The sequence below is a fragment of the Protobothrops mucrosquamatus genome, unplaced genomic scaffold (assembly GCF_001527695.2).
Source record: "Protobothrops mucrosquamatus isolate PMUCROS unplaced genomic scaffold, P.Mucros_1.0 scaffold_177, whole genome shotgun sequence".
Taxonomy (NCBI): domain Eukaryota; kingdom Metazoa; phylum Chordata; class Lepidosauria; order Squamata; family Viperidae; genus Protobothrops; species Protobothrops mucrosquamatus.
Window position 1 is genome coordinate 2519564 of NW_015386253.1, and position 24018 is coordinate 2543581.

At 36.6% G+C, this 24018-nt stretch overlaps 1 protein-coding gene across 1 annotated transcript in view; it reads right to left on the minus strand.

Annotated features, from left to right (window-relative positions):
- Window positions 1-22176, minus strand: part of ZDHHC3 (zinc finger DHHC-type containing 3) — a 36811-nt gene extending 14635 nt beyond the window's left edge. The window contains exons 1-5 of the mRNA XM_015822887.1: window positions 21963-22176; window positions 7378-7707; window positions 3241-3365; window positions 1686-1782; window positions 692-773 (exon numbers count right to left, since the gene is read on the minus strand). Coding sequence (XP_015678373.1) covers window positions 692-773; window positions 1686-1782; window positions 3241-3365; window positions 7378-7683 — 610 coding nt within the window. The 5' untranslated portion in view covers window positions 7684-7707; window positions 21963-22176. The remainder of the gene's footprint in view (window positions 1-691; window positions 774-1685; window positions 1783-3240; window positions 3366-7377; window positions 7708-21962) is intronic.
- Between the last annotated feature and the right edge of the window lie 1842 nt (window positions 22177-24018).

Here is a 24018-nt window from a genome sequence, read left to right on the forward strand (position 1 = left end):
GAGAAAAGGTGGCGGAACTCAAACCTGGCCACGCCCTCATCAAACCCTAGGACCGCCCCTTTAGAGAACAGGAATGCAAGTAAAATTTGGGAGGGGCTATTTCCGGTGTGGGAGGGGCTATTTCCGGTGCGGCCGGCCCGGAAAAAGGTGCCGGAACGCGGTTCCGCCGCGTTCCGGCTGAAAAAAAGCCCTGGCTACACCTTCCCCTTCACCTCTAGCCAGAAAAAACATGGTTTTTCTACAGGTTTTATTCCAATATTGCACTTCATTTCTATTCTCACACAATTTCTGCCCCACTCCACAGCCTTCTTATTTCAGAACAGGAGTCAATGGTGTTTCCTGTAGGCATACAAAGTAAAGATACAATAGGGGCATTTAAAAGCATTATGCACCTACTTTTTCTAAGGAAAGTTCAAGGAGAATTATTAATTTCTTGAGTTCTCACCATAGTCATGGTATTGTACTTATGATCAGCCTAAGTCAAATAATCTTATAGCTAATTTTCTTTAAAGGAGATATGCGCTTTTTTCCTCATGGGGGGGGGGAGAGAAAGCTAAAAATAAAGACAATGTTATAAAATTAAGGACAAACATAGTCTAGGGAAACATGCAATCACCCATTCAAATCTCTTTTGTGAGGGTTATACAATTAGAATGGTTTACTTTAAAAATATTATATTGTCAATACTCACTTGTCCAGTCTTCTTCCAAACAATATAGGAAGTGAAATCCAACCATAATTAGAGCATGCAGAGAAATTAGTGCTATATACATCTGAAATAGAATTTGGAATGTTAAGAAAGAGATTTAAAAATTGAATAAGAATGTGTAAAGATTATATGTACAAAATATAGCACAGATTATTTTTTTTTATCATGCACATGAAGAACAATGGTTCTTTGCCCTAAAAATCTTGAAACAACATGGTCCCTAAATCAACTGACAGCAAACTCGTATCTTTTGAACTATTTATGTTTGAAGCACAAGATATACAGTATGTACAGGAACAATCTTCCATTCACTTTATAACTGTTGTTTTTTTTCTTTCTAAAGGGAAATTAGCACAAACTCTGGAAGGCTTATAAACTATTTAAGGACCTGGTAAGAAGTATGCCCAATACCCAAACTCAAGTTAGTCAGATTTTACATTTGGGAAGCAAAATAAAACTTTGTTCTCCATTTCATGCCCACAGTCTCTCAATGTTCTCTCTCTCCCTCTTCCTCTCCCTCTCTCTCTTTCCCTCTCTATCTCTCTCCCTCTCTCCCCTTTCTTCCCTCTCTCTCTCTGCCAAAAAGAAAACTCTCATTTTAAGTAGCATATTCGTGTTTTAATTTATATCATATTATTTAATTTATATCATATTATTTACTTTCATTTATTAAACAGGGAATTAGGCTACTTTGGTGATGGAATATGATACAATATTAAGCAAATGAAATGGCTAGAATTAGAGCTTATGATTTAAAATGCAGTAATACACTTTGAGAAACCATACATTGCTGGCTGACTATATTTTTTAAGTTGCTTCAAGCATCCTGCAGCTTAAAAGGGTAGCTACTTTTCTCACAAGTATCTCCTCTTAATTATTTCTGGAAGAAGTGTCAAAAAAATTGAGCAAGATCTACTTGAAGTTTCAGGGCCAATTTCAATAGTTACATAGACCAGTCACTCAGTGAATTACTTACTGTAAACAGTACAAAGTATTTCTGGTTGTTCTCTCCTACGCAATTATTAACCCATGGGCAGTGGTGATCCATTTTCCGTATACATCTCTTACAAACACTAAAAGGAAATAAAAACACCACAAATTAAAATACAATCCATCTACATTGAGAAACTGGTCTTCTATAGATATCAAACTGTGGAATAAATATTTTTATTTGTCAAAAACTACAATGCCTTCTACGTTACTTTTTTTTGAGAACATAATTTTAGATTCACACTGTCATTCAAAGTGGAAGTAAATGTTAGATTTGAAGCATTATGAATAAGTGGCAAACGCTGCTGCAAATCTCTAATTGATTTAGAGGCTCCAGTTTTTATTTCAGTTTTAGTTATTTCAGTTATTTTAGTTCAGTCTTTAGTTATTAAATGTAACTTAAATGGTAGGAACGAGGGTGTGTATGAGAATTTTCAGCATTTTTGAAGTACAATTCACAATAAACTCCATCCAATTAATCGATTGACTTTTTTTCACTGATTATATGCATTCAGCTTGGTATCCTGTGTACTGGTGCTATGGAGTGCATTTTAACTCTATTTCGGCTTCTGTATGAGCTTGCGTATCACTCGGGATCAAAAACTCTATGCTACCTTTCCTTTCATACTTTAAATACCTATCAGAGCAAGGGGGGGAGGTGTTACACTAACTTCTGCATGTTTTTATCACTCGGGTGTTGATTCCTCGCCATACAGACCTTTTTTTATAACTTTTGAGAACAGATGCTTTATGATTTGACACAAGGGACAATCCGCTAATATGGTATACAGCTGTCATCTAAGATCAGATGTAGGTGGGAAACGATTTATAATTGTATAAAACCTGGCCAGTCACCATTATACAATTCTGGCTTCTGGTCAGAAAAAATGTTTTTTGAAGACAACATTGTGTATGTGACGTGAGATAAGTATAATAAACTCACTACTAAAATAATCCATAGATCATTTTAAAGCCTTCATGCATAACCCATGCTGTCTTCCAGAGGAAACAGATAAATATATGGATAAAAGCAGGAGGATGTACGTAGTCTGAGATTGTAGAGGACACATTTCCACCAATGTATCATGTGGAAGAGCCCACCTGATGGGACTGGTTTGTACATCATAGAACAATGGAAAAAGATCTCTTGAGGTGTTCATATGTGTTTGTGATTCTCCTTCTGATACACACACACACACACACACACACACACACACACATGGGCAGTGATTTTTCAGATGTGTGGATCTGCCAGTGGAAAACAATTCTAAACTACCACATAACCCAAATGTGAATAAATTAATATATTACATATTAATGTAACCTGCTTTTTTAAGCAGAAAATTTTGAAGATGTTACAAAATTCAGTTCTAAATTATACTGAGTTTTGCAACACAACTAAAATAAATCAAAATGTAACAATGTGCTAAAATCATACTAACAGATGATGAATGAAAGAGTTACATGCTAGATTACTGTTGATGCCTATTAAATTACAATAGTAACATAAATAGACCATGATGATGATGTATTATAATTACCTGCAGTGATGTGCTCTGTCCGGTTTGATACTACAGCATTTTGGACACTTATAAACTACTTGTCCTGGTTTCAACTGTAAGCTCTCTATGAATTCTTTTGTGGCATTACCTTTGGGCACTGCACCCTAAAAGTGAAAATAAAGAGTGCCAGAACACTGGATCACAATCAGAAAACTCAGGGGCCCTTATTTTAGACACTGATGAATTTAGGAACGCTTAATGACAATGCATATAGTACAAAGGTATAGCCCTTTGAATCTGAAGCTAAAATGTGCAAATGACATCATAGTTTAGGAACATGTGGCTTAGTGATAGTAATTCTGGTCCCAATTGCTGTACTAATGAGGACTACCTATACATGCAAGCCATTCCATGCCTAGAGTGCTAGCCAGAAATATGTGTTTAGTATAGATACACAAATATGAATCAGATCTGTTTTGTTTCAAATGTAGACCACAATACAGTTATTTTGGGTTAAAGAATTTGGGGAGAGAAAAGCAAGAAAAAAATTGATTGAAGCTTTCCCTGACAACAATAGAAGAGGCTGAGGGAATAAAGGGAAGGCCCTCAGAGATTACAGGAGAGGTGGACATTCTGCAAGAACAGCAGTGAGAAACAGGTGCACAGCTATGGTGGTCCCAGGTATCCCTGAGAAGTGGGTGGGGGTGATATGTATCAGCTTCGTCTTAAGGAAACAATAGTATCACTTTGCCATTCTTGCTTGCATAAAATTCAGAACAAAAATGTTCCTGGGAACTATAGCCAATCTAGAACAGTTCAGAAGAACTTTTCAACTTGGGTTCAAAAGGCACTTTGTGGCCACATCTAAAACCAATCAACCAAATTTCATGAAATAAAAAGAGAATCTGATGTATTTTTTAAAAATGCAAAAGTTGTATGTATTTACAGAATACAATACCACCTGAAGCATGCTATGCTGTATGAGGAAAGGGGACATAGAGGTTTCAATACCATTCACATATGGCAGATAAGACAAGCAAACAGAAGTTGATATGATAGGATTATAATCTAAATATCAACTTTATGAAAAGCTTTCTTGCTATAGAAGCCCATATGCAACATAATCAACCACATTAAGTAAAGCACGATGTTTTCTACCTTGTTAATATGGAAATATTATAAGGAGTTTATAATGCATAATTTTTTAAAAATGTCATTTATGATTGTTTAACTTTCAGTAAACATTGGTAGTCCAGAAACCATCCTCATACTAACATAAGAGGTTCAGATGAATAATATACAGTCCTCATGAGGTAAAGCAAACTCCTATAAATATTTGAAATATTTAGTTTGAAGCAGAAAACAACTTTCATATTCAATTAAAGGAAAATCACCAGAAAACAGATAACTGCTACAAGGGACAAATATATGTATGCTTTCAAGCATTTTTTTCTGCAAAAATTCTTAGAGAATTCAGGTGAAAAGGAAAGAATGTGCATATTGGAGTTAGAGGCCCAGTTTCTATTATAAGTCAGCACTGTGCAGGTGAACTCATTGCAGCTGATTTCAGCTTTTGATTCACACAATGAACTCATGTTCAACTGATGTTTCCAATAAATTTTAGTGGTCTCCTTAGCATAGGGGAATTATAGCAAACATATCTGGAGAACAATAGGTACCTACCCTGTTTTTAGGACTTGTGGAAAATCTAATCATACCAAATATGATTTTTGTAATAGTACAAATCTCATTAAAATCTATTTGAGACCTATGAAGCTGTGGGGTCCTTGGTTCTCTCTGAGCTTGATGTAAACACTGATGATGTTACTTAGTTTGGTAATGAAATCTGCAAGAAAACCACCAAGTTCAGAGAGTATCAAGGACCCAACAGTTCAACCTGAGCTACATTCTCTTCTATCTGTAGTTATGAAGCTTTTCAAGTAGCACTCCAACAACCAATTGAGATACTTCATTCTTTTCCATAAGAGCTGCTTTGTGCAGGTGCAAGAATGAATTAACATACTGTAACAAATTTCATTTAGCTTCATTTGCCTAACTATGGCAACACATCTTCCAGCTTCATGTCACTTTAATTTGGCTGTAACTAACCTCAATATACTTTTTATGAAAGTTTAAACACACACATATAATTATAAGAGATTGCACTACCTAAGAAAAACTGAGATCTTTATTAGAAAATATATGGGAGATTTAACACCAATGGTGAAATGAAAAATCTCATGCATTAATATTTCTTTTTGTGTTCAACTAATGTCAGATATACAGCATTTTGTAGTAGAAAAGACAAAAGTTTCTATCCACATATAGGCATATAAATACAGGTAGTCCTTATTCATTGACTGTTCAAAGTTATGACAGCAGTTAATGAATGAATATGGCTGTTGCAGTATCCCTATGATCACATGATTATAATTTGGGCACTAGAAAATTGGTGTGCAATTTTGATAGTCAAAGCATTCTGCATTGTGTGATAACCATTTATGACCTTCACTTCAAAGAAGCAAAGTCATTGGGGAAACCAGCAGGAGGTCTCAAATGGCAAGCATGCCACCACAGGACACTTCTACCATGTGGAATTTGCCTAAAATTGCTGCAACTATCACTGTAAGTCACATGCATCAACTTTATGACTGCACATAACAACTAACAACTAAAAGTGCTGCAACTGTCACTATAAGTCACATGACATCAATTTTATGACTGCACTGCTTAGCAACAGAATTGCTGGTCTCAATTCCCATCATTAATGGGAACTGAAATACCTGAAGCATCTTTTGACAACCCCTTAAACTAGCATATCTTTTCCTGTGGTCACAAAACAGCTGCAGAGATCAGCATACAAATCCTGTGAAAAGACGCAAGTGCTTTAAAAAAAACTTCCAACAGTTGATATAGGAGCACTCCTAAGCACCACCACTTTGAATCTTCAGTTATACAGTTAAGTGCCTAGAAGTATTTAAAAAAGGAAAGTACTCTCAGTGGATTAATTCATTTTCAATTTCATCTCTATTAGAGACTAGGATGTTCAAACCATCAAACAGCATTATTCAAGGGATAATACAATTTGCTGTAAACATGAAATTCAAAACTGATTTAAAAACTCAATTCAGCTTTCTGTTTTTAATAAGGATCATATCCACCCTGTAAGGAACTCAATGTCTATTACTTTTTAAATTCAGTTAATGTTTTAAAATACATTTTGATAAAATTCGGCCATTGTTTGATATGTGCATCTTGTTCCTATCATCCCCAGCCAATACAAGTTTCTCTGCTGGCAGAGACTAATGGAAATTGTGTTTGGAGGTAATTATAGATGTATAACTATTATTCTATATTCAAGATGAAAAAGTATTGTTTTATTCAAAATACAATATAGTTGTTTAAAAAGACAAACATATAAACAGGTTTTCCCAGCTTTTCATGCCATAGCATGCTCTCAATATTAAATGTATTGGAGCAGATAAGAAAAAAGACTCCTACACAGATCTTCATCTATGTATTTTCCTCTTTTTTCCCAAAAGGAAAAAAAATTCCATCCTGTACTGTTTGAGGATCCTAGCATTTCTTATGTAATATTCCACCATACATATTTAAAGTAATGATTAAAGGCAAAATATTAAAGATTCATTTTTAAGAAATGATACTATTTAATCAAGAGTTTATATTCTCTATGCATTCTAGAATTTTTGGGTACAAAACAAACAAGAGAAAAGGCAACTGAGTCACATATTCCTAACTTTATGAAGCTGGAACGGTCATTTAAATTACTGAATCTAAATCCCAAATACCTGGAGGAATCCAAATTAAGGCATTCCTGACCGATGGCTATTCAGCCCTTCTTAAATATATTCACAAGAAGAAAGTTACCTCATTAAGCGCTGCTTTTATATTAATTTTTTTAACATTGCATTTAAATCTCTTTTCCTATAACAAAAGCATAATTTCGCTACTTTCAGCATGGAATGAAGACAACTACACTCATCTTCTGTTTAGATTTTAGAATTTAAACTGTATTGCCATATCCCTTCTTAAGGTTTCTCTTCTAAGCATTCTTACATTCCTTAATCCACGCAACTGCAGCTTTTGTGAACATCCTTGCTACTCTTTTCTGAGCCTTTACATTAGTTTGAAACCTTCTTAAAGTAACACACTTACTGGATTTGTTATCATTGCTCTCAAATGTGAAGCCAGAGCCAGGAATGCCAAAGTATTGAAAACTATTCCATTGATCACACTATAAATATAGTCTCTTGATGGAAGTAGCATTACGAGGATGACTACAAAGTCAGCATAAAATACCAGGAGCCAGGTGATAACTGCACAGGCAATACCACAACCATCTCGAATAAACCACATTGTTTCTGAGGAACTGTGGCTGGGAGGTGGGACACACTGGTCCGGTTGAAGATATTCTGGTTTCCTCTCAATATCTCTGAAGCGATGAACTGGAGTAATCATCATAGATTATAATGTCCATTCTTGGATCTGGAAAAGAAAAGAAAAGTTCTAAACTGAATAAAGCATCTAAAATATTGTCCAGATGGCAGTTTCTCTTAACTTGGTTCTTCATTGCAGTGATAAATCAGGAGAAGAAAACTATGTGTCCATCAACATGTGCAGTAATTGCAGTTATGAACACCATAATAGCACATCCAAATTTCAGGTTCCTGATCTACTGCTTGGATTCATAAATGCATTCTTTTTTATAAAGTAAAGTTTGTGAACATTAGAAAAGCTTAATTAGAATATAAAAAATATCTACTGTCTCTAAACATTTCACACTCTATCTTCTATTATTTAAATCCATAAAAGTACTCACCCGCTCAGGCTTTTTTAATAACCTACAAAATTCCATTCGTCTTCCAACAGCTAACTCATTTTATGTTTAAATAACCATGCCTTTCCCTTTCTGTAGTACCCAACTTCCTTGCAGGGAATTCTATATAATTACATCTTGCCACTATATTAGTATTCAAATATTTCATTTTTCCTTTAAGAAACCTAAATCTGCAGCATATACAGTCGTCCCTCCTATTTTATCATATAATGTGTGAGTTTCAAGGGATCTTATAAATCATCTGGTATAATAAAGAATACAGGAAGGGAACCTATCAGGTAGTGTGACTACAGTCAATAGGTATAGATTAAGTCTTCTGTAGGTTGTTTCCTGATCTGGTTTATATTGAAGTGCCAAAAACTATTATATCCCTCTCTTATATTCTCTTGAAATATATCTAACTTCTTTAAAAATTCATCAAAAAGCATGCTTCTTGATCTCTTATTATCCTTTTATCTATTCTCCTGAATCTGGTGCAATGTCTTCAGGTCTCTTTTAATGTGTGATGTCTAGAATGGAAATAAACATGGTATTTAAATACCATTTAATTAGTACAAACTTCAATAAAATTATTACTTCCCAAAATCTAGACATAATACTTCTGTTAACCTACACTGGCCTACTTGACCATGTTGCTTGTTCATATGCAGCTAATGGTCTACTTGTACTCTTCACTTTCTCTACAGAGGCGGTGTTTGCTGTCTGTTCCTGTCTTCTCATTTCTTGTTTTGTATGCATTTGTTCTTAAGATTTGGTCATGTGCAGCCATAATTAGCCCCTCTATTTCTTTCTTCAAATTTCTCACTCTTAACCATTGCCAGGGCCTGAGGATTGGGATGACTGTTTATTCTTGATACATATTTTGAATTTATGATAAAAATTGAATTTATTTATTTCTATACTGAAAGCATAAAAGAGCATTCCAAATTATCAAAAGCTTTTTCTGTTTCAACAACCATCATTGGCACCCTCAAAATGTTTCTGATATTTTTGTATATCCTGTCCAATACTATTATTTAAACTTTCTGCCAGGATGGCTATAAAAAATATCATTAATATTCATTAAGATATAAATCTTTATGACCCTGGCAGGATGAATTATTTTCTTCTTTATAAATCAGAGATATAAACACCTCTTGCCATGATGGAGGTAATAGATACTGTTGTATTTCACTAATTACCTGAAATATTTATTAAGATATTTTTGAAAGTCTTAGACCAGCGTTCCCCAACCTTTCTGACTTTTTAGACTGGCCGGGAGAAGGGGCTAGTTCCACACAAGCAATGGGCAAATACGCGTGTAGCTCCATTTGCACAAGCAGCCAGCACCTGCCACTCATGCAAATAGAGTGCACGCGCATGCACTTACCTGCTGCTCGTGCAAATGGGGATGCGCTTATGCTCACCCGCCACTTCTGTGGCCCGGTTCCAAATGGGTCAAGGCTCGGTTGTGGGCTGCAACCTGAGGGTTGGGGATCTCTGTCTTACATAATGCAGATAAAAGTTCATTTGGTCCTGGAGTTTTACTCAGTTTTAACTTTATTGTCTCCTTTGTCTCCTCCTTTATAATTGGCTTATGAAGTGCAAGCTTTTGCTGATTATGTTTTGTGTCCTAGCAGTTTACATTTTATCTTTTCCAAATTGATGCCTGCCTTCCATATAATAGAACTACTTAAGAAATGAATTTACCATTGACAGGCCAAGAGAATGATTTAGAAAAGGATCTACCAAAGATGAAGCTTTAAAATTTAAAAAGATAATACAAATTTAAAAGGGTGTTGAATTAGAAGCCCTCCAAGGTCCCTTCTAAATCTGTTATTCTATTAAATGACAAACCCAGAGAGTGACCTAGATAATTTTTTCCTACTTGATTTTCAAATGAAGCTTATTAAAGTTTTGAAGAACTATGCGCAATAGGGCAAAGAAGAAATGAGAAATTAAATCCTGTAAACTAAAGATTATGATTGCTAGAAGTAAAAGGAAGGAATACAAAGGTGGTTAAATGTTAAAAGAAGATATGTTAATTCTGGCAAACCTTTACACATTCTGCTGACACCAGGACTGAAAAATGTTTTACAGATTTGTCTATATAAAACAGGACACATATGGGATGAAGTCTGTGATGAAGACAAATGTTTGTAATCTTGAAGAGGATGAAGAATCACTAAAAAAATTTATATTTGTGATGCTGATTGTAAGTAACTTTTTTATATATTTATCTTCTCTTTCTTTAATATATTCCCACTTTTCTCTTTTTTCCTTTTTAAACATTTTTACTGTTTCTGTTTGCTTTTTTCTTTAAATGTAATTTGTACAGGTAATCCTCAAGTTATGAATGTAATGGAGCCTGCCAATTACATTCATAACCAGGGGATTCATAGGAGTGAATCATGTAACTTGAACGTGATCACTCCCTGCTTTCGCCCATGCATTTGCTAATTGAATGTGTGGGTCTTTAAGTGCACGAGGTATCTCACGGTGGGGAAGGCCATGGGGGACCTAGTGCTTCCAACTACCCAAGGCCTCTCCTGACCCACTATCTCATGTTTCCCACTCCCCCCTATCCTGCCCGATTGGATCACTTACCTTATGTAGATCTTGATGATCAAGGGAGCTATCTCCTCTCCAGCCTCTCTGCTATGTGTTCATGTTGAGCAGAGGCTTGCCGAGGCGTGCAGGGACGAGATTGCATATCCCTATAGGCTCCGGTCGTCTTTGTAAAAAGCCTTTGTTGCTGAGAATGGAGGCTGGAAGGGACACATGCACCTCTTCCGGGTTCCATTCTCAGTAGCAAAGGCTTTTTGCAAAGATGGCAAAAGGCTTTGCAAATGGAGGGAAGGCTTCAGTGCTTCAGGCCTTCCCTCTGTTTGCAAAGCCTTTTACTGCGGATCTCGTCCAGGCCCGTGAGGTCACACGAATTCAGTAGTTCAAGATCTCACGCTACTGATCTCATGTGATCTTGTGGTACTTTAGGCCTCCATTCTCTGCGAACGCACCAAAGACCTAAAGCACTGAAGCAGGCCAATAAACCAAAGGCTCGCTAGATCTTTGCAAGGTATCTACAGGCCCAATGCCTGTGGAGACCTGGCCGGTGGTGGGAATAGGCAGGGCAAATGTTGCAGTGTCTGCCATGGTGAACGACTGCCATGGTGCTGCAACATTCATAACCTTGGGACTGTGCCATAAGTACTTGGGGGGGAGTTATGTCTTAACTTCAAATGGTCGCTAAATGTACTGCCGTAACTCGAGGATTACCTGTATTAAGTTTACTATTATGATAAAAAATGTAATTTAATAACAGGTACATTAAATTAAAATGTGTGTGTTTGTATGTGTGTGTGTGTACATACATACACACACAGACACGTATATAAAATCATTTTGCAATTGAATTTAACCCTCTCAGGATCTTTTACATTCCATTCTGTGTCATTTATAAAAATGTAAACTAGTACTTGGTCAATGATATATTCGATGATCAATGCTGCAACATTCATAACCTTGGAACTGTGCCGTAAGTACTTGGGGGAGGTGTTATGTCTTAACTTTGAATGGTCACTAAATGTACTGCTGTAACTCGAGGATTACCTGTATTAAGTTTACTATTATGATAAAAAATATAATTTAATAACAGGTACATTAAATTAAAATGTGTGTATACATACATACACGCGCGCACGCGCACACACACACACACGTATATAAAATCATTTTGCAATTTAATTTAACCTTCTCAGGATCTTTTACATTCCATTCTCTGTGTTATTTATAAAAATATAAACTAGTACTTGGTCAATGATAGATTCTAGAGAGACCTGATTTGATTCTTCTTTACATAATGCAATAAGAGCACCTTTGTGTACATTTGTTCAATTACTTGCAAACCCCTGAACTGCAGCATCATGTAAGGCTCGTGTGTTCATCATGGCCACTGTCTTGCCCCAAAGGGTAGAAACAGCCTTCAGAGAGAAGGACCCTGGCAGTTCATGGCAAGAACACTGGGATGCTCTCCACTATCCAGTTTGTTTATTTGTTTATCAAATTTTTGAAATTGCTCATCTCCCTCAGAGAGGAAGCCTGGGCAGTGTTACAAGTAAAAAACACTAAAACATAAACATATTAAATTTACTATTTAAAAAGGCAGATATACTAAAAAGTAATATTAAAGTTAATTAAAAGACAGGGACGGCTTTCAGGATGCTAAACAGTCCCACAGCTACTTGCTCTTCTGTGAGCCCCAAGCAAGGTCGCAGAGCCATGATTTTACTATTTCTGAAAGGCAAGGAGAATGGGGGCCTGACTCACCTATGGGGGAGAATGTTCCAAAGAGTGATGGCAATGGCAAAGAAGGTTCTCTTCCTAGATGCTGCCAATCGGAAATCTTTAGCTGATATGGTCTGCAACATACTTTCCCTGCTTGAATGTGTGGTTTGGACTGATGTAATGGGATGATTATGGTTCAGTAGGTCACCTTGGCTCTGCCATGTAGGGCTTTAAAGGTCATAACCAACATCTTGAATTGGACCCAGAAGCAAACTGGCACCCAATATAGCTCATTCAGTAAAGGTGATAGATGCACTGTTCTTTGGGTACTGAAGATTGCCCACACAGCCAAATTCTGTACCAACTAAAACTTCCAGAGACTTTTCAAGAGTAGCCCATGTAGAGCACATTTCAGTAGTCCAAATGGGAGATGACCAGGGCAGAGAGCCTCCCTACCCAGGAAATGGCATAACTGGCACACCACACAAAGTTGAGCAAAGGTCCTCCTAGCCATGGTTACTTTTGAATTTCAGGCTATAATGTAGTGCCCAACTTTAGCTTTACATTAATATCTGCATTCCTGAAGACCAAAGTATATAACTGACTTGCCTCATCTTTCCCTCTCCTTTCATTATGAACTCCAACATGATGTGGCTGCTTTCCCTCAGGCTGCTTGACACCTTCAGTTCATCAACCAATTCCATTTTGCTGATCAGAATTAGGTCCATGATAGATGACTCCCTTCCTGCTTCTTCCACTTTCTGAAAAATAAAGCTCAGCAAGCAAAATCAGAAACCTATGAAATCTCTTACTACTAACTGAATTAAACTGATGTTTCCAATTACCACTATAGCCTACCCTCTTCAGAACTTGATGAGTTGTTTAGAAAGCCACTGTTTGCTTCTTCCTACTTTAGGAATCCTAAAGAAGAAAGCCTACTCTCTTTCCTCTCATCTACTCTAGAAAGTAGCAATTTTGCATTTGCTACAGGTGCCGTAGCTTAGTCTTCTAGTAAGAAAATGGGTCTAGTACATACTTGGCAACTCACAATTAAATCTCCTACTCTCCTCCCGGATCAAACTCTCCCACAAAACTTCTGTTTTTTCTCCTAGTCAATTGATGTGGTAACAAATTACTAGCTGTTCTATTTGCTTTTTAAAGATTTTGAGCTGACTTTGCCAATAACATTGTAAGATGAATTATTGAGGAAGGTAATGAACTTAATTATTTTTTATGACTGAAAGGACATTTTAATTTAGAATTCCACAATTATATTCATCCTTTTTATCTATCTATCTATCTATCTATCTATCTATCTATCTATCTATCTATCTATCTATCTATCTATCTATCTATCTATCTATCTATCATCTATCTATCCATCCATCCAGAGACACAGTTATTTGGACTGCTTTGGCATACCACTGATGGCTCTTCCAACGTCACATAATCTCCCAATGAGTCCTGGACATGGTGATATAAAGATGGCAAGAGTACACAACATGATGCCAGCAGCACTAAGTTTGAAGATTCCAGTCTCCTTAATGTTTAAGTTTCACAACCACTTGACTTTTTTTTCAATAAAAAAAATTAAACATGGAACTGGCATTCTGCAAAGCAAAACACTAGCTTATTTATTTATAGGGATATCTCTGAGACCAGGGAGGCAAAAACCACTAGAGGAGAATTAGTTCACTTTCTGGTAAATGAATACTTTATGACTGGCCAATCCCACTGTGTGGGATTTGTTAGTTTGTCATGGCAACCATTTTTCACAATCTGCCTACCATATCCTTTCAAAATTCTAAGAGCAAAATTCTAGCTATCTCTAAAATATGGTATGCTTTGAGATGGTTCCTCCAAGATAGCACTTACAATATATACATTTCCTTATGGTGGCATAAATCATGTTGGGTTCTGTTTATTAATGAATTAATGTATTTTTTCTATACATCTGTGATAACAGTTCTTTATTTTATAAAGATATTTAGCTGAATATCTGTTATTTGTTGAAACAATCAGAATGATCAACTGAACTTCCCCTTCAGTTAATTTTAAGGGAGAGAAACACGCATCCTGGCTAATGGCAATATATAATCCAAACTGATAAACTATAGAATTCAGTTCTGATTTGTATTTTATTTCTTTACTATTGCATGTTTAAATTAGATGCTATTTTATATTGAATGACTATGATTTTCTGTAACTTTTTTTATTTTTGTACACTACCAGTCACATGATCTGATGCAGACAGACATATACATGGATTGATTAGTAAATAAATAAATCTGCCCAAATCAAGCAACTAAAATGTGTAACTACCAATTTAGCAGATGACATATTACACACAATTTTGAACATGAATTACACTGCTTTGAAATGCTATTGCAAATTAATTTAATGTATCAAATTACTAGATTAGATTTTGCTTCAGCAACATTTTAATCCTATGTTATGGGTTATATTTTTCTATCATTCATGAGATATAGGAAGAATGTTAAGTCCTTGGCTGGCAAAGTTTTGCCAGAAACCTTTCCTTGCCACCCAATAAAGGTCATATGTAAGCTTTGATGCACAAAATAAGATATTTTCTAGGTAAGAAAATAGCTTTGCAACTCTGATAAATTTTAGAAATAAAGACCAAGTAAAATATGTGACATATAACACTATATGTGAAAAATTATTAAATGGTCTCTAAATCTTTTAAAATAAGAAGAAATAGTCTATTCCCTTTTATACAATACAAACCTAAATTCAGTTAGTGAGAGGCCAATACATGTATTATTACTAAATCTCAGTTGTGGTTGCATGACCAGTTGTGTTGGGGTTTTAGACACTAATCATTTGTGCAACATGGAGAAGAGCAAGGCTCTGTTTGAACATAGTTCAAGAAAGAAGAGGCAAATTTTTAGAATAAATTTGTTAAAGAAATGGAGAATACAGGACATAGAGAGTATGCTTTGGATATGGGTTTATCTTTTTTTACTATGTATTTCATGAATAAACATATAAAACTTTTTAAAAGTTTTTTAAAAATTTATTTGCCTATTTCTATAGTGCTAGAACTAGTTTCTCTATTTTCCATAGAAATATGATTTTGAATAGTACAATTCAAATAATGCCACCATTTTGTGGAACTCATTAATTGAGACCACTTGTATAAATAAACAAAGGAAAAAGTGGAGAAAAATATTGAAAATTAATACTTACACTGCTCTACTTCCCTTTATTAAAAGAGTTTTTATATTTCACAATTTAAAGTGTTAAAGTTGGGCATTTCTTTCAAATAACAACCTAAACTAAAGTGAAAACTTAAAAAAATCATTTTAAAGCTGTCCCAGTTTTAAAAAAGGAAGATAAACTACAATGAAAAATATTCCTTACCAAGATAATTTACTTCAGTTACTAAACTACTTCCAACAATATCACAGACTATCTAGGAATAATAACATCTTCCACATGATCCATTTGTCACTTATAAGGCAAGCATCTTAAAATGAGGGTGAAAATTTAAAACTCAAATTGCAAAGAAAGATATGCTGACCATGAGAAAATGCATATCCAATTTTGAAATAAGAACAGAACTCCTTGAAACACTCAGCAATATAAAACTAAAACCTATTATCTCAAGTATTTACTCAAGCTTTCCAGTATATGAAATGATCTGCATAAGTTTCATATATTAAGATCTCTTATAAGTATAAACAGCAAGGCTTTCTGGTAAAATTCAAGGCTACATGGTAAGTGTATATTGTCTGTTCTATTAAAATTGCATCTTTCTCCTCTCGTTATATTAACCTTTTTGCATTGATATGATTTATCTACCAGTAATCATAGAATAATGAATTTGAATAGAACCTGTATTCTATGCTGAAAAAAACTATCAGTGTTTGTTTTTATTATACTGTTATTTGAAAACCTATGGGCACCCTTAATATAAAACCTAATTGCAAAACTACTGTAAAATTAGTATGGAGAAAAAAACCCACCAACTTCAGAGATCTTCTAATCTAGGCTAAGTATTTGATTCTACTATGTGTGTCCATTTGGGAGGAGAGTATCTATTTATTTTTTTGTATCACACCTTTATTATTCTTACAATTGTAACTCAAGGTGGTAAATATATCCAACATACCATCCTCCTCTATTTTCCCCACACAACAATCCTATGAGGTGGGCTGGCTGACAGTGGCTGGCCCAAAGTCATCCAGCTGGCTTTCATGGCTAAGGTGAAACTTGAACTTATGGCCTCATGGCCTTTCTAGATCAGTACCTTAATCACTAGACCAGGGGTAGGCAACCTTGGCTCTTTTATGACTCGTGGACTTCAACTCCTAGAATTCCTGAGCCAGCATGGCTCAGCATGGCAACCTCTCCATTTCTCCTCAGCATGGCTCGCTTAGGAATTCTGACAGTTGAAGTTCATGAGTCATAAAAGAGCCAAGGTTGCCTATCTCTGCACTAGACCGAACTGGCTCTCACATATAATATAGATAAAACAGGATAACATACAGTGTGTGCACATTAGGCAACTGAGTATTTTGATCATATCATCGTCATGCATTATTTTCCACCTCCAAGCTTGAATGCTTAATGGATATAAATATATCAGGTGATGTCTATTTGTGTAAGGAGGGAAGGTGTGGCTTAAGGAGATCAACACTTTATATCAAGGTGCACACAATAATTAGGCAGCTTCTTTTCTTCAGGCAAAATGGGCCAAAAAAGGAATTTAACTGACTTTGAAAAGTCAAAAATTGTAAAAAATCTTTCAGAGGGATGCAGCACTTTTGAAATTGCTAAGATATTGGGGCGTGATCACAGAGCCATCAAACGTTTTGTTGCAAATAATCAATAGGATCGCAAGAAACGTTTTGAGGTGGGGGGGAAAGACACACATTAACTGCCAAAGATTTGAGAAGAATCAAACGTGAAGCTACCAGAAACTCATTATCCTCCAGTGCTGTCATATTCCAGAACTGCAGCCTACCTGGAGCACCCAGAAGTACAAGGTGTTCAGTGTTCAGAGACATGGCCAAAGTAAGGAAGGCTAAAACCTAACAATCACTGAACTGAATAAGTTGAAACGGCAAGACTGGGCCAAGAAATATCTGAAGACAGATTTTTCAAAGGTTTTATGGATTGATGAGATGAGAGTGACTTGAGTGACCAGATGGATGGGTCCATGGCTGGATCAGTAATGGGCACAGAGGTCCACTTCGACTCAGACACCAACAAGGTGGAGGTGGAGTACTGGTGTACGCTGGTATTATTAAAGATGAGCTATTGGACCTTTTCCAGTTGAAGATGAATTCAAAATCAACTCCCAAACCTACTGCCAGTTTTTAGAAGACACTTTCTTTAAGCAGTGTTACAGAAAAATCTCTGCATCTTTCAAGAAGACCGTGATTTTTATGCAGGACAATACCGATCTCGTATGCATTAAAGCAGAGGTCACCAACCTTTCTCAGTTGGCGGACCAGAGGGAAAGGGAGGGGGAAACATTTTACACACACGTGATGCAAATGGGGTGGGGCTAGAGCCCGCATGATACTCACTAGCCCTGCCCTGTTCTTGTGCAGTGCAGCGCCCCATTTCCACGCTCTGCGGCGCAGCTGCACCCATTTTTGCATGTTTTAGTGCGGTGGCAGCCCATTTTTGTGCCCCGAGGCATAGTAGCATCCCATTTTTGTACCCCGCGGTTCAGCAGCGTCCCATTTTCATGCCCTGAGGTGGGGTGGCAGCATCCTGTTTTCGCCAAGGCATGGTGAAAGCGCGAATGGGGTGTGTGTGCACACATGTGTGCACACTGGCCAGCCTGTCTTGCAGCCTGGTGGCCAGTAGGCCATGGCCCACTACCAGGCTGCGACCCACAGGTTGGGGACCCCTGCATTAAAGTATTCCATTGTGTGGCTTTCCAGTAAAGGCCTTAAAGATGAAAGAATAATGACATGGCCCCCTTCCTCACCTGACCTAAACCCTATTGAGAACTTGTGGACCCTTCTTAAACGGGAGATTTACGATGAAGGAATACAGTACAATTCTCTGAACAGTGTCTGGGAGGCAGTGGTTGCTGCCACATAAAATGTTAATTGTCAACAGATCAAGAAACTGACAATGGAAGGCTTATGACAGTTATTGAAAAGAAGGGTGGCTATATTGGTTAGTGATTTCTTTCTTTTCTTTTTTTTTTTTGAAATGTCAGAAATGTTTACTAGTACATTTTAAATTGTTTGTTAATTATTCTCACTTTAACAGATGCAAATAAATGAGCAAGATGGGCAAATTTTTATTTTTCATTTAGTTGCATACTAATAGTTGCCCAATAATTGTGCAGACATAGATATTCTCCTAAGAAAGCCAAAACCTCACTTTTACTTTAATATTCAGATTTGGGGTTTATTTTGGATTGATTGGGAGCACTGTAGTTGTTCAATAAGAAAATTAATTCTCCAAAATACAACTTGCTTAATAATTGTACAGTGTATATATAATATAATTCTGACACTATGTAATTACATTATTTATATAATTACATTGTGGATAAGTGTATATCATCATTTTGTATCATTATGGTTTCTACAGAAGCTGTAACACCCTATATACTACATAACATCGAAGTTTATTAAAATAGCGTTACCCAAGTTTTTGGAGTGGGTTTGTCTTGTTAAATTCAATGCCCTTATTGCACATACACTCCTCAAATTTTCACTCACGTAAATTGCTAAGGGATTTCAGCACAGCATTTGTTTTTGTTTTAAAATTCAAAGTGCACAACTTATATTTAGTAACATTTTCTCATTCAGCATCAGCAAATAAGTATTGTATTCACAGAATAAAATCCACAAGCCCCATTTGAACTGGCCAAAAGGACTCTTCTTGACAAATAAAATTTTAGGGGAATTTTTTTTTCAATGCTTTATTATGGATTTTACAGTCTAAAATCAGTTTTGGAAATTGCTTATTAACTTTTCAGCTATTAAAATCTTGGAGTAGTCAACATTGACAGCACCAAAATTCGTAACGAATACAAGGAGTTAAAAAAATTCAATTATTCAATTATTTTGAATAAAGGTGATTGGAATGTCAATCCTGGAAATTTACAGAGTAAAGATTCAAATAAATTGAAATAAAAGTTTGAGATTAATTTTTAGAATCCTTCCTATGGAAAATGCTCTTGTTTTGAATTCTTTAAAAAAAAATAGAATGGGATTTTGAAGGTGGGACACTAGGGCAGGGGTCCCCAGCCCCCGGTCCATAGACTGGCACCGGGCCGCAGCATGCCAGAAACCGGTCCATGCAAACAAGCAAAGCCCCATCCGCGGGATGCAGACAGTACATGAAACCACGCCCTCTCTGGGCTGCGGAAAACCGTCTCTCCACAGAAGTGGTCCCTGGTGCCCAAAAGGTTGGGGACCTCTGCACTAGAGCATGGATGTCCAACCTTTTGGCTTGCCTGGGTGCACTGAGACAAGAGGACAGGGGTCGCATATAAAAATATATATATTATGTATATAAATCACATAATACTATTAAGGTTTACAATCCTGTGGGGGCTGCATTACTACCGTAACTGTCTACAGCCGCATGTGACCATTGGGTCAAAGTTTGGACACAACTATACTAAAGGAACCCAGAAAAAAACTAAAGATTACAATTAAAAGAGAAGATTTAAATTGGACTTACTAATACAGAGTAAAGCAGAATACTTTAACATTAGACGTGCTGAAGGATATTTGTGAACAGTGGATTCAGAAGTTAATTTTAAAAGTGTATGACATTATAGACAGACTATGTTTAAAAGATGTAATGGAAGAGGAACAGACTTCTGGTTGGGATCTTGCGGCGATGCAGATACAGGAAAACAGGGATCCGTCTTTAGTGTATGGTTTCGCCCCACTGGGGGACCCTGGAAAGGGTTGAAAGTTGCCCTGTAAAGGTGGCAAGCAAGGAGGGGACTCTCGTTGATCACGGGGGAGTGGCAGCCACCCCATCTGATCCGAGGAAGCCCTCCAAACCAGCGGAAGAAAGACTGGCTGCATTTGTGTAGCCAGTCCAAAGCTGTTAACAAGCACTGCCAAGCAACTTTACAGCAACTGGATGAGACCTGATCCTTTCTTCATGATTTTAAGACCTCTTCCTGAAAATCTGCCCAAAGCGTTCCCCCCTAATGAAAGAGAAAAAGGGAATTTCCGTCCCACTCCCTCAGAAAAGAAAAGCGGCGAATTAATACTTGGGGACACTGGCGAAACCTATAAGACTTATCTGGAATTAAAATACACTTATAGCTTGAAAATTTGGGGACCAAAACTGTTTTTAAGACATTTTTTTTAAAGGAAGAGAAACAAATTACACTAGACAAGACTAATCTAAAAGTGAATTTAAAAATGACAGGCTACAAGAAGGATCTAGAAAAATACGCTACACTGAATATACAAATGAAACAGTAGTGTCTTAATAATTAAAAGGGATAGACAAATAACAAACCAAAAGAGTATTCTTGATAACTTTCCTATATTGGATTTAAAAGAGTTATTAAAGCTTTGAAGAATTTTGTGAAAAGGGACCAAAAAACTGCAAAGAAATGAAGTTCTAGAACATTATTTGAAAAAAATTAAAGATCAAGATAGTTAAAATAAAAAGGAAAGAATATAAAGTTGCTTTATTTGATCAGAATTAAAACAGATATCTTTGGAACCCTTAATGAACTTTTGGTGGATTAAACGAAGTTTTAAGGAGTCAATGAGAGATAAGAGATGAGATATGGGAAGAAGAGATTACTTGTTGCATTCTAAAAAAAGGCAACAATAATTGTTTATACTTGTTATTTTCCTTACTATATTGTTATTTTTTTTCTTTCTATTTTCTTTTCTATACTTTCTATTTTTTCTTTTTTCCTCTTTTTTAGTTACATTTTTATCTTTTTAATTGTAATGTTTAATAAAATTACTATAAAAATATAAATGGATGAAAATGGCAATCCATCCCTAGGAATAATGAAATATTCTTATTTAATTATCAAAGTTATATCCCATCATAATCATATAAGACTCTTGGCAGCTCATAAAGATATGAACTGGTAAAGAACGCTTTGATGGAGGCCAACTACAGGAATCCTTTTATCTACAGTGAAGACCACACCATCTATTTACTCCCAAATCTCCCAATCTGGCTGCACATATTGGAAAAGGAAACATAATTTGGCAGCCCAGAAGCACATACCTTTAGACTTTGGATTCAAAGCATTCAAATCTAAAGAAAAGGAGCTGCATCAGATAGCGAAACATGATTAGAATCCCAATAGTATTATAAGGACATGGTCGGGCCCTCTTGACTCTCGGTGTTACTGTCTTTACCTCGTCAAATCCATACCGCCTACCCAACCAGAGCCCAAATTATGGGTTTCCTTGACTCACTCCTCCATTTCTCTTACTCGCTCACTCAGGCGCGCGAGGGGCATATCCACCTGCAGGGCTCCCATCGCATGTTCTCGGTTGCAGAACGTTGCAACGTTGTCGGTCTTTCGCTCGTTAGCTCAGCGCTGTCTCTTGATGCCCACCTACCGCTTTTCCCAGCGAGCTCAAAATCCCCAGAATAGAAACATTTCCTACTGGACGAGCTCCTCCTCTCTTCAACTTACCCAAGCTGAAGATGAAGCAACACGCTCGCCGATGCCGATGCCGCCCCCGCTCTGCCAGCAGCCCGCTTCTCCTGGCTCGACTTTCTACCGCCCAGCACAGCGTTCCATTCGCCTGCTCGGAGACGGGGAAACCAGCCCTTCAACGCCCAGCCCGGGGCTCCTTGATGAGAGATCAGGCTAAAGGTTACCCCTCTCCTTTCGCAGCTTCCCCGTTCGTGCTGCGAAAGAAAAAGGAAAAACCAGGAAGTGAGTAACGCCGAAATTGCCACGCCCTCGCCCTCCGCTTCCCCAGAACCGGAACGCCTCCCTCCCACCGAGGGGACAGACCGTCTCGAAGGAGGCGTGCCGGTCACTCCTGCGGCAGCTGCATTGTTGGTGTCACGTCCTCCAGCAACTAGCATTGCGCTCATTGAATAGAGGCTATTGACTGAATTAAAGTACTCTGAGAGTTGACCCGAGTTCATCCTCACTTTCCACTTGACACAGGCAGGGTAAGAAACACAGATGCGACACAAAGCTTTCAATGTTTATTACCAGTTATCCTTAAGGTACATACTTAGCAGAAAATGCCATTTGTTTCAGTTGAACTTAATACTTAATACGATTGGGTCAAAGAACATTGAGTACAGTCAAGGAAGATTATACTGGTAGGTAGAGGGGAAAATGTTTTATGTATAATTAAAGATGACAAAATATTAAATTAAAATACTGGGAATACTTAAATATCAATTATTGCAATATTCAGTATACTGTAATATTACTATCAAAAGTCTAGAATTAGACTTCTTCAGCTGCCAAAAATAATTTGTGCAGCTTGTAGTATAATTCATCTTGATGTGTGGGGGGAAGGGGGGAGTTCTATTTGCTGATAGGAATATTTACTGATTAATAATAATTATTTATTAATACTATAGTGATCTGAGATGCCCTAAGACAGCAAGCAGCATGTCTTACAGCTTAGGCCATCTTAATATACTAAAAATATACTACAAGTAGACTATTCATTTAGTGACCATTTGACATTACAATAACACTGAAAAAAGTGACTTATGACTGTTTTTCATATTTACAACCATTGCAGCATCCCCATGGTCACATGATTAAAATGTGGACACTTGGCAACTGGCATGTATTTATAACGGTTGTAGCATCCCTGGGTTATGTGATCACCTCGTCATCTTCTGACAAGCAAAGTAAATGGGGAAGCTAGATTCACTTAATAGCTGCTTCAAGAAAGGTCATAAAATGGAGCAAAACTCACTTAAATATCTTGCTTAGCAATGGAAATCTTCGGCTCAGTTGTGATTGTTGAGGACTATCATATTAGTAAATAGTAGCAATCGTACCCTATTACATATTTTCCAAATAAAAAGATTTGTTTCACATGTTGCTTTTTATTTTATTGAAGTTTGCTTTTATACTATTTTATACTATTGATTTTAAAAAATACAGACGACAAAAATATACAATCTGGAAAGATTGTACCATTATAAAAATCTGATTAAAAATAAATTCAAAAGGATCCTAGAGTGACAAAAAACAACACAATCTTAAAATAATATAAGGCTGCATAATTAAAAAGGAATTAAACTAAAGACCAATACTAATTTTAAAATTAAATCAGTATCATTTTTAGTATATTTTGCAAGTTAATTATAGTTTCTGGTCGCATTAGCAGCCAAAAATACATTTTAATAGTTAAATTTAGAATCACAACAGTAATAGTCTGGTTTGGAAGCATCATTGCTTCAGACATGAAGGCAGTGCAGAGAGTGGTGAGGATGGCTGAAAAGATCATTGGCAGTTCCCTCCCTTCCATCCAGGACATAGCACAGAAGTGTTGCTTGAACAGGGTCCGTAAGATTGTCTTCATGACCTGTTTTCCTTGTTACCTTCTGGGAGGAGGCTCCGTGGTATCCGAAGCAGATCATCCAGATTCAGTCATAGTTTTGTTCCATGTAGTATTAACCTTGTGAACTCTCAAGCTTCCTCCTTCCGTTATGTATTCAAGATAGTGATTAATATTTATATGTTACTTATATGTAAGGGTGTAGGT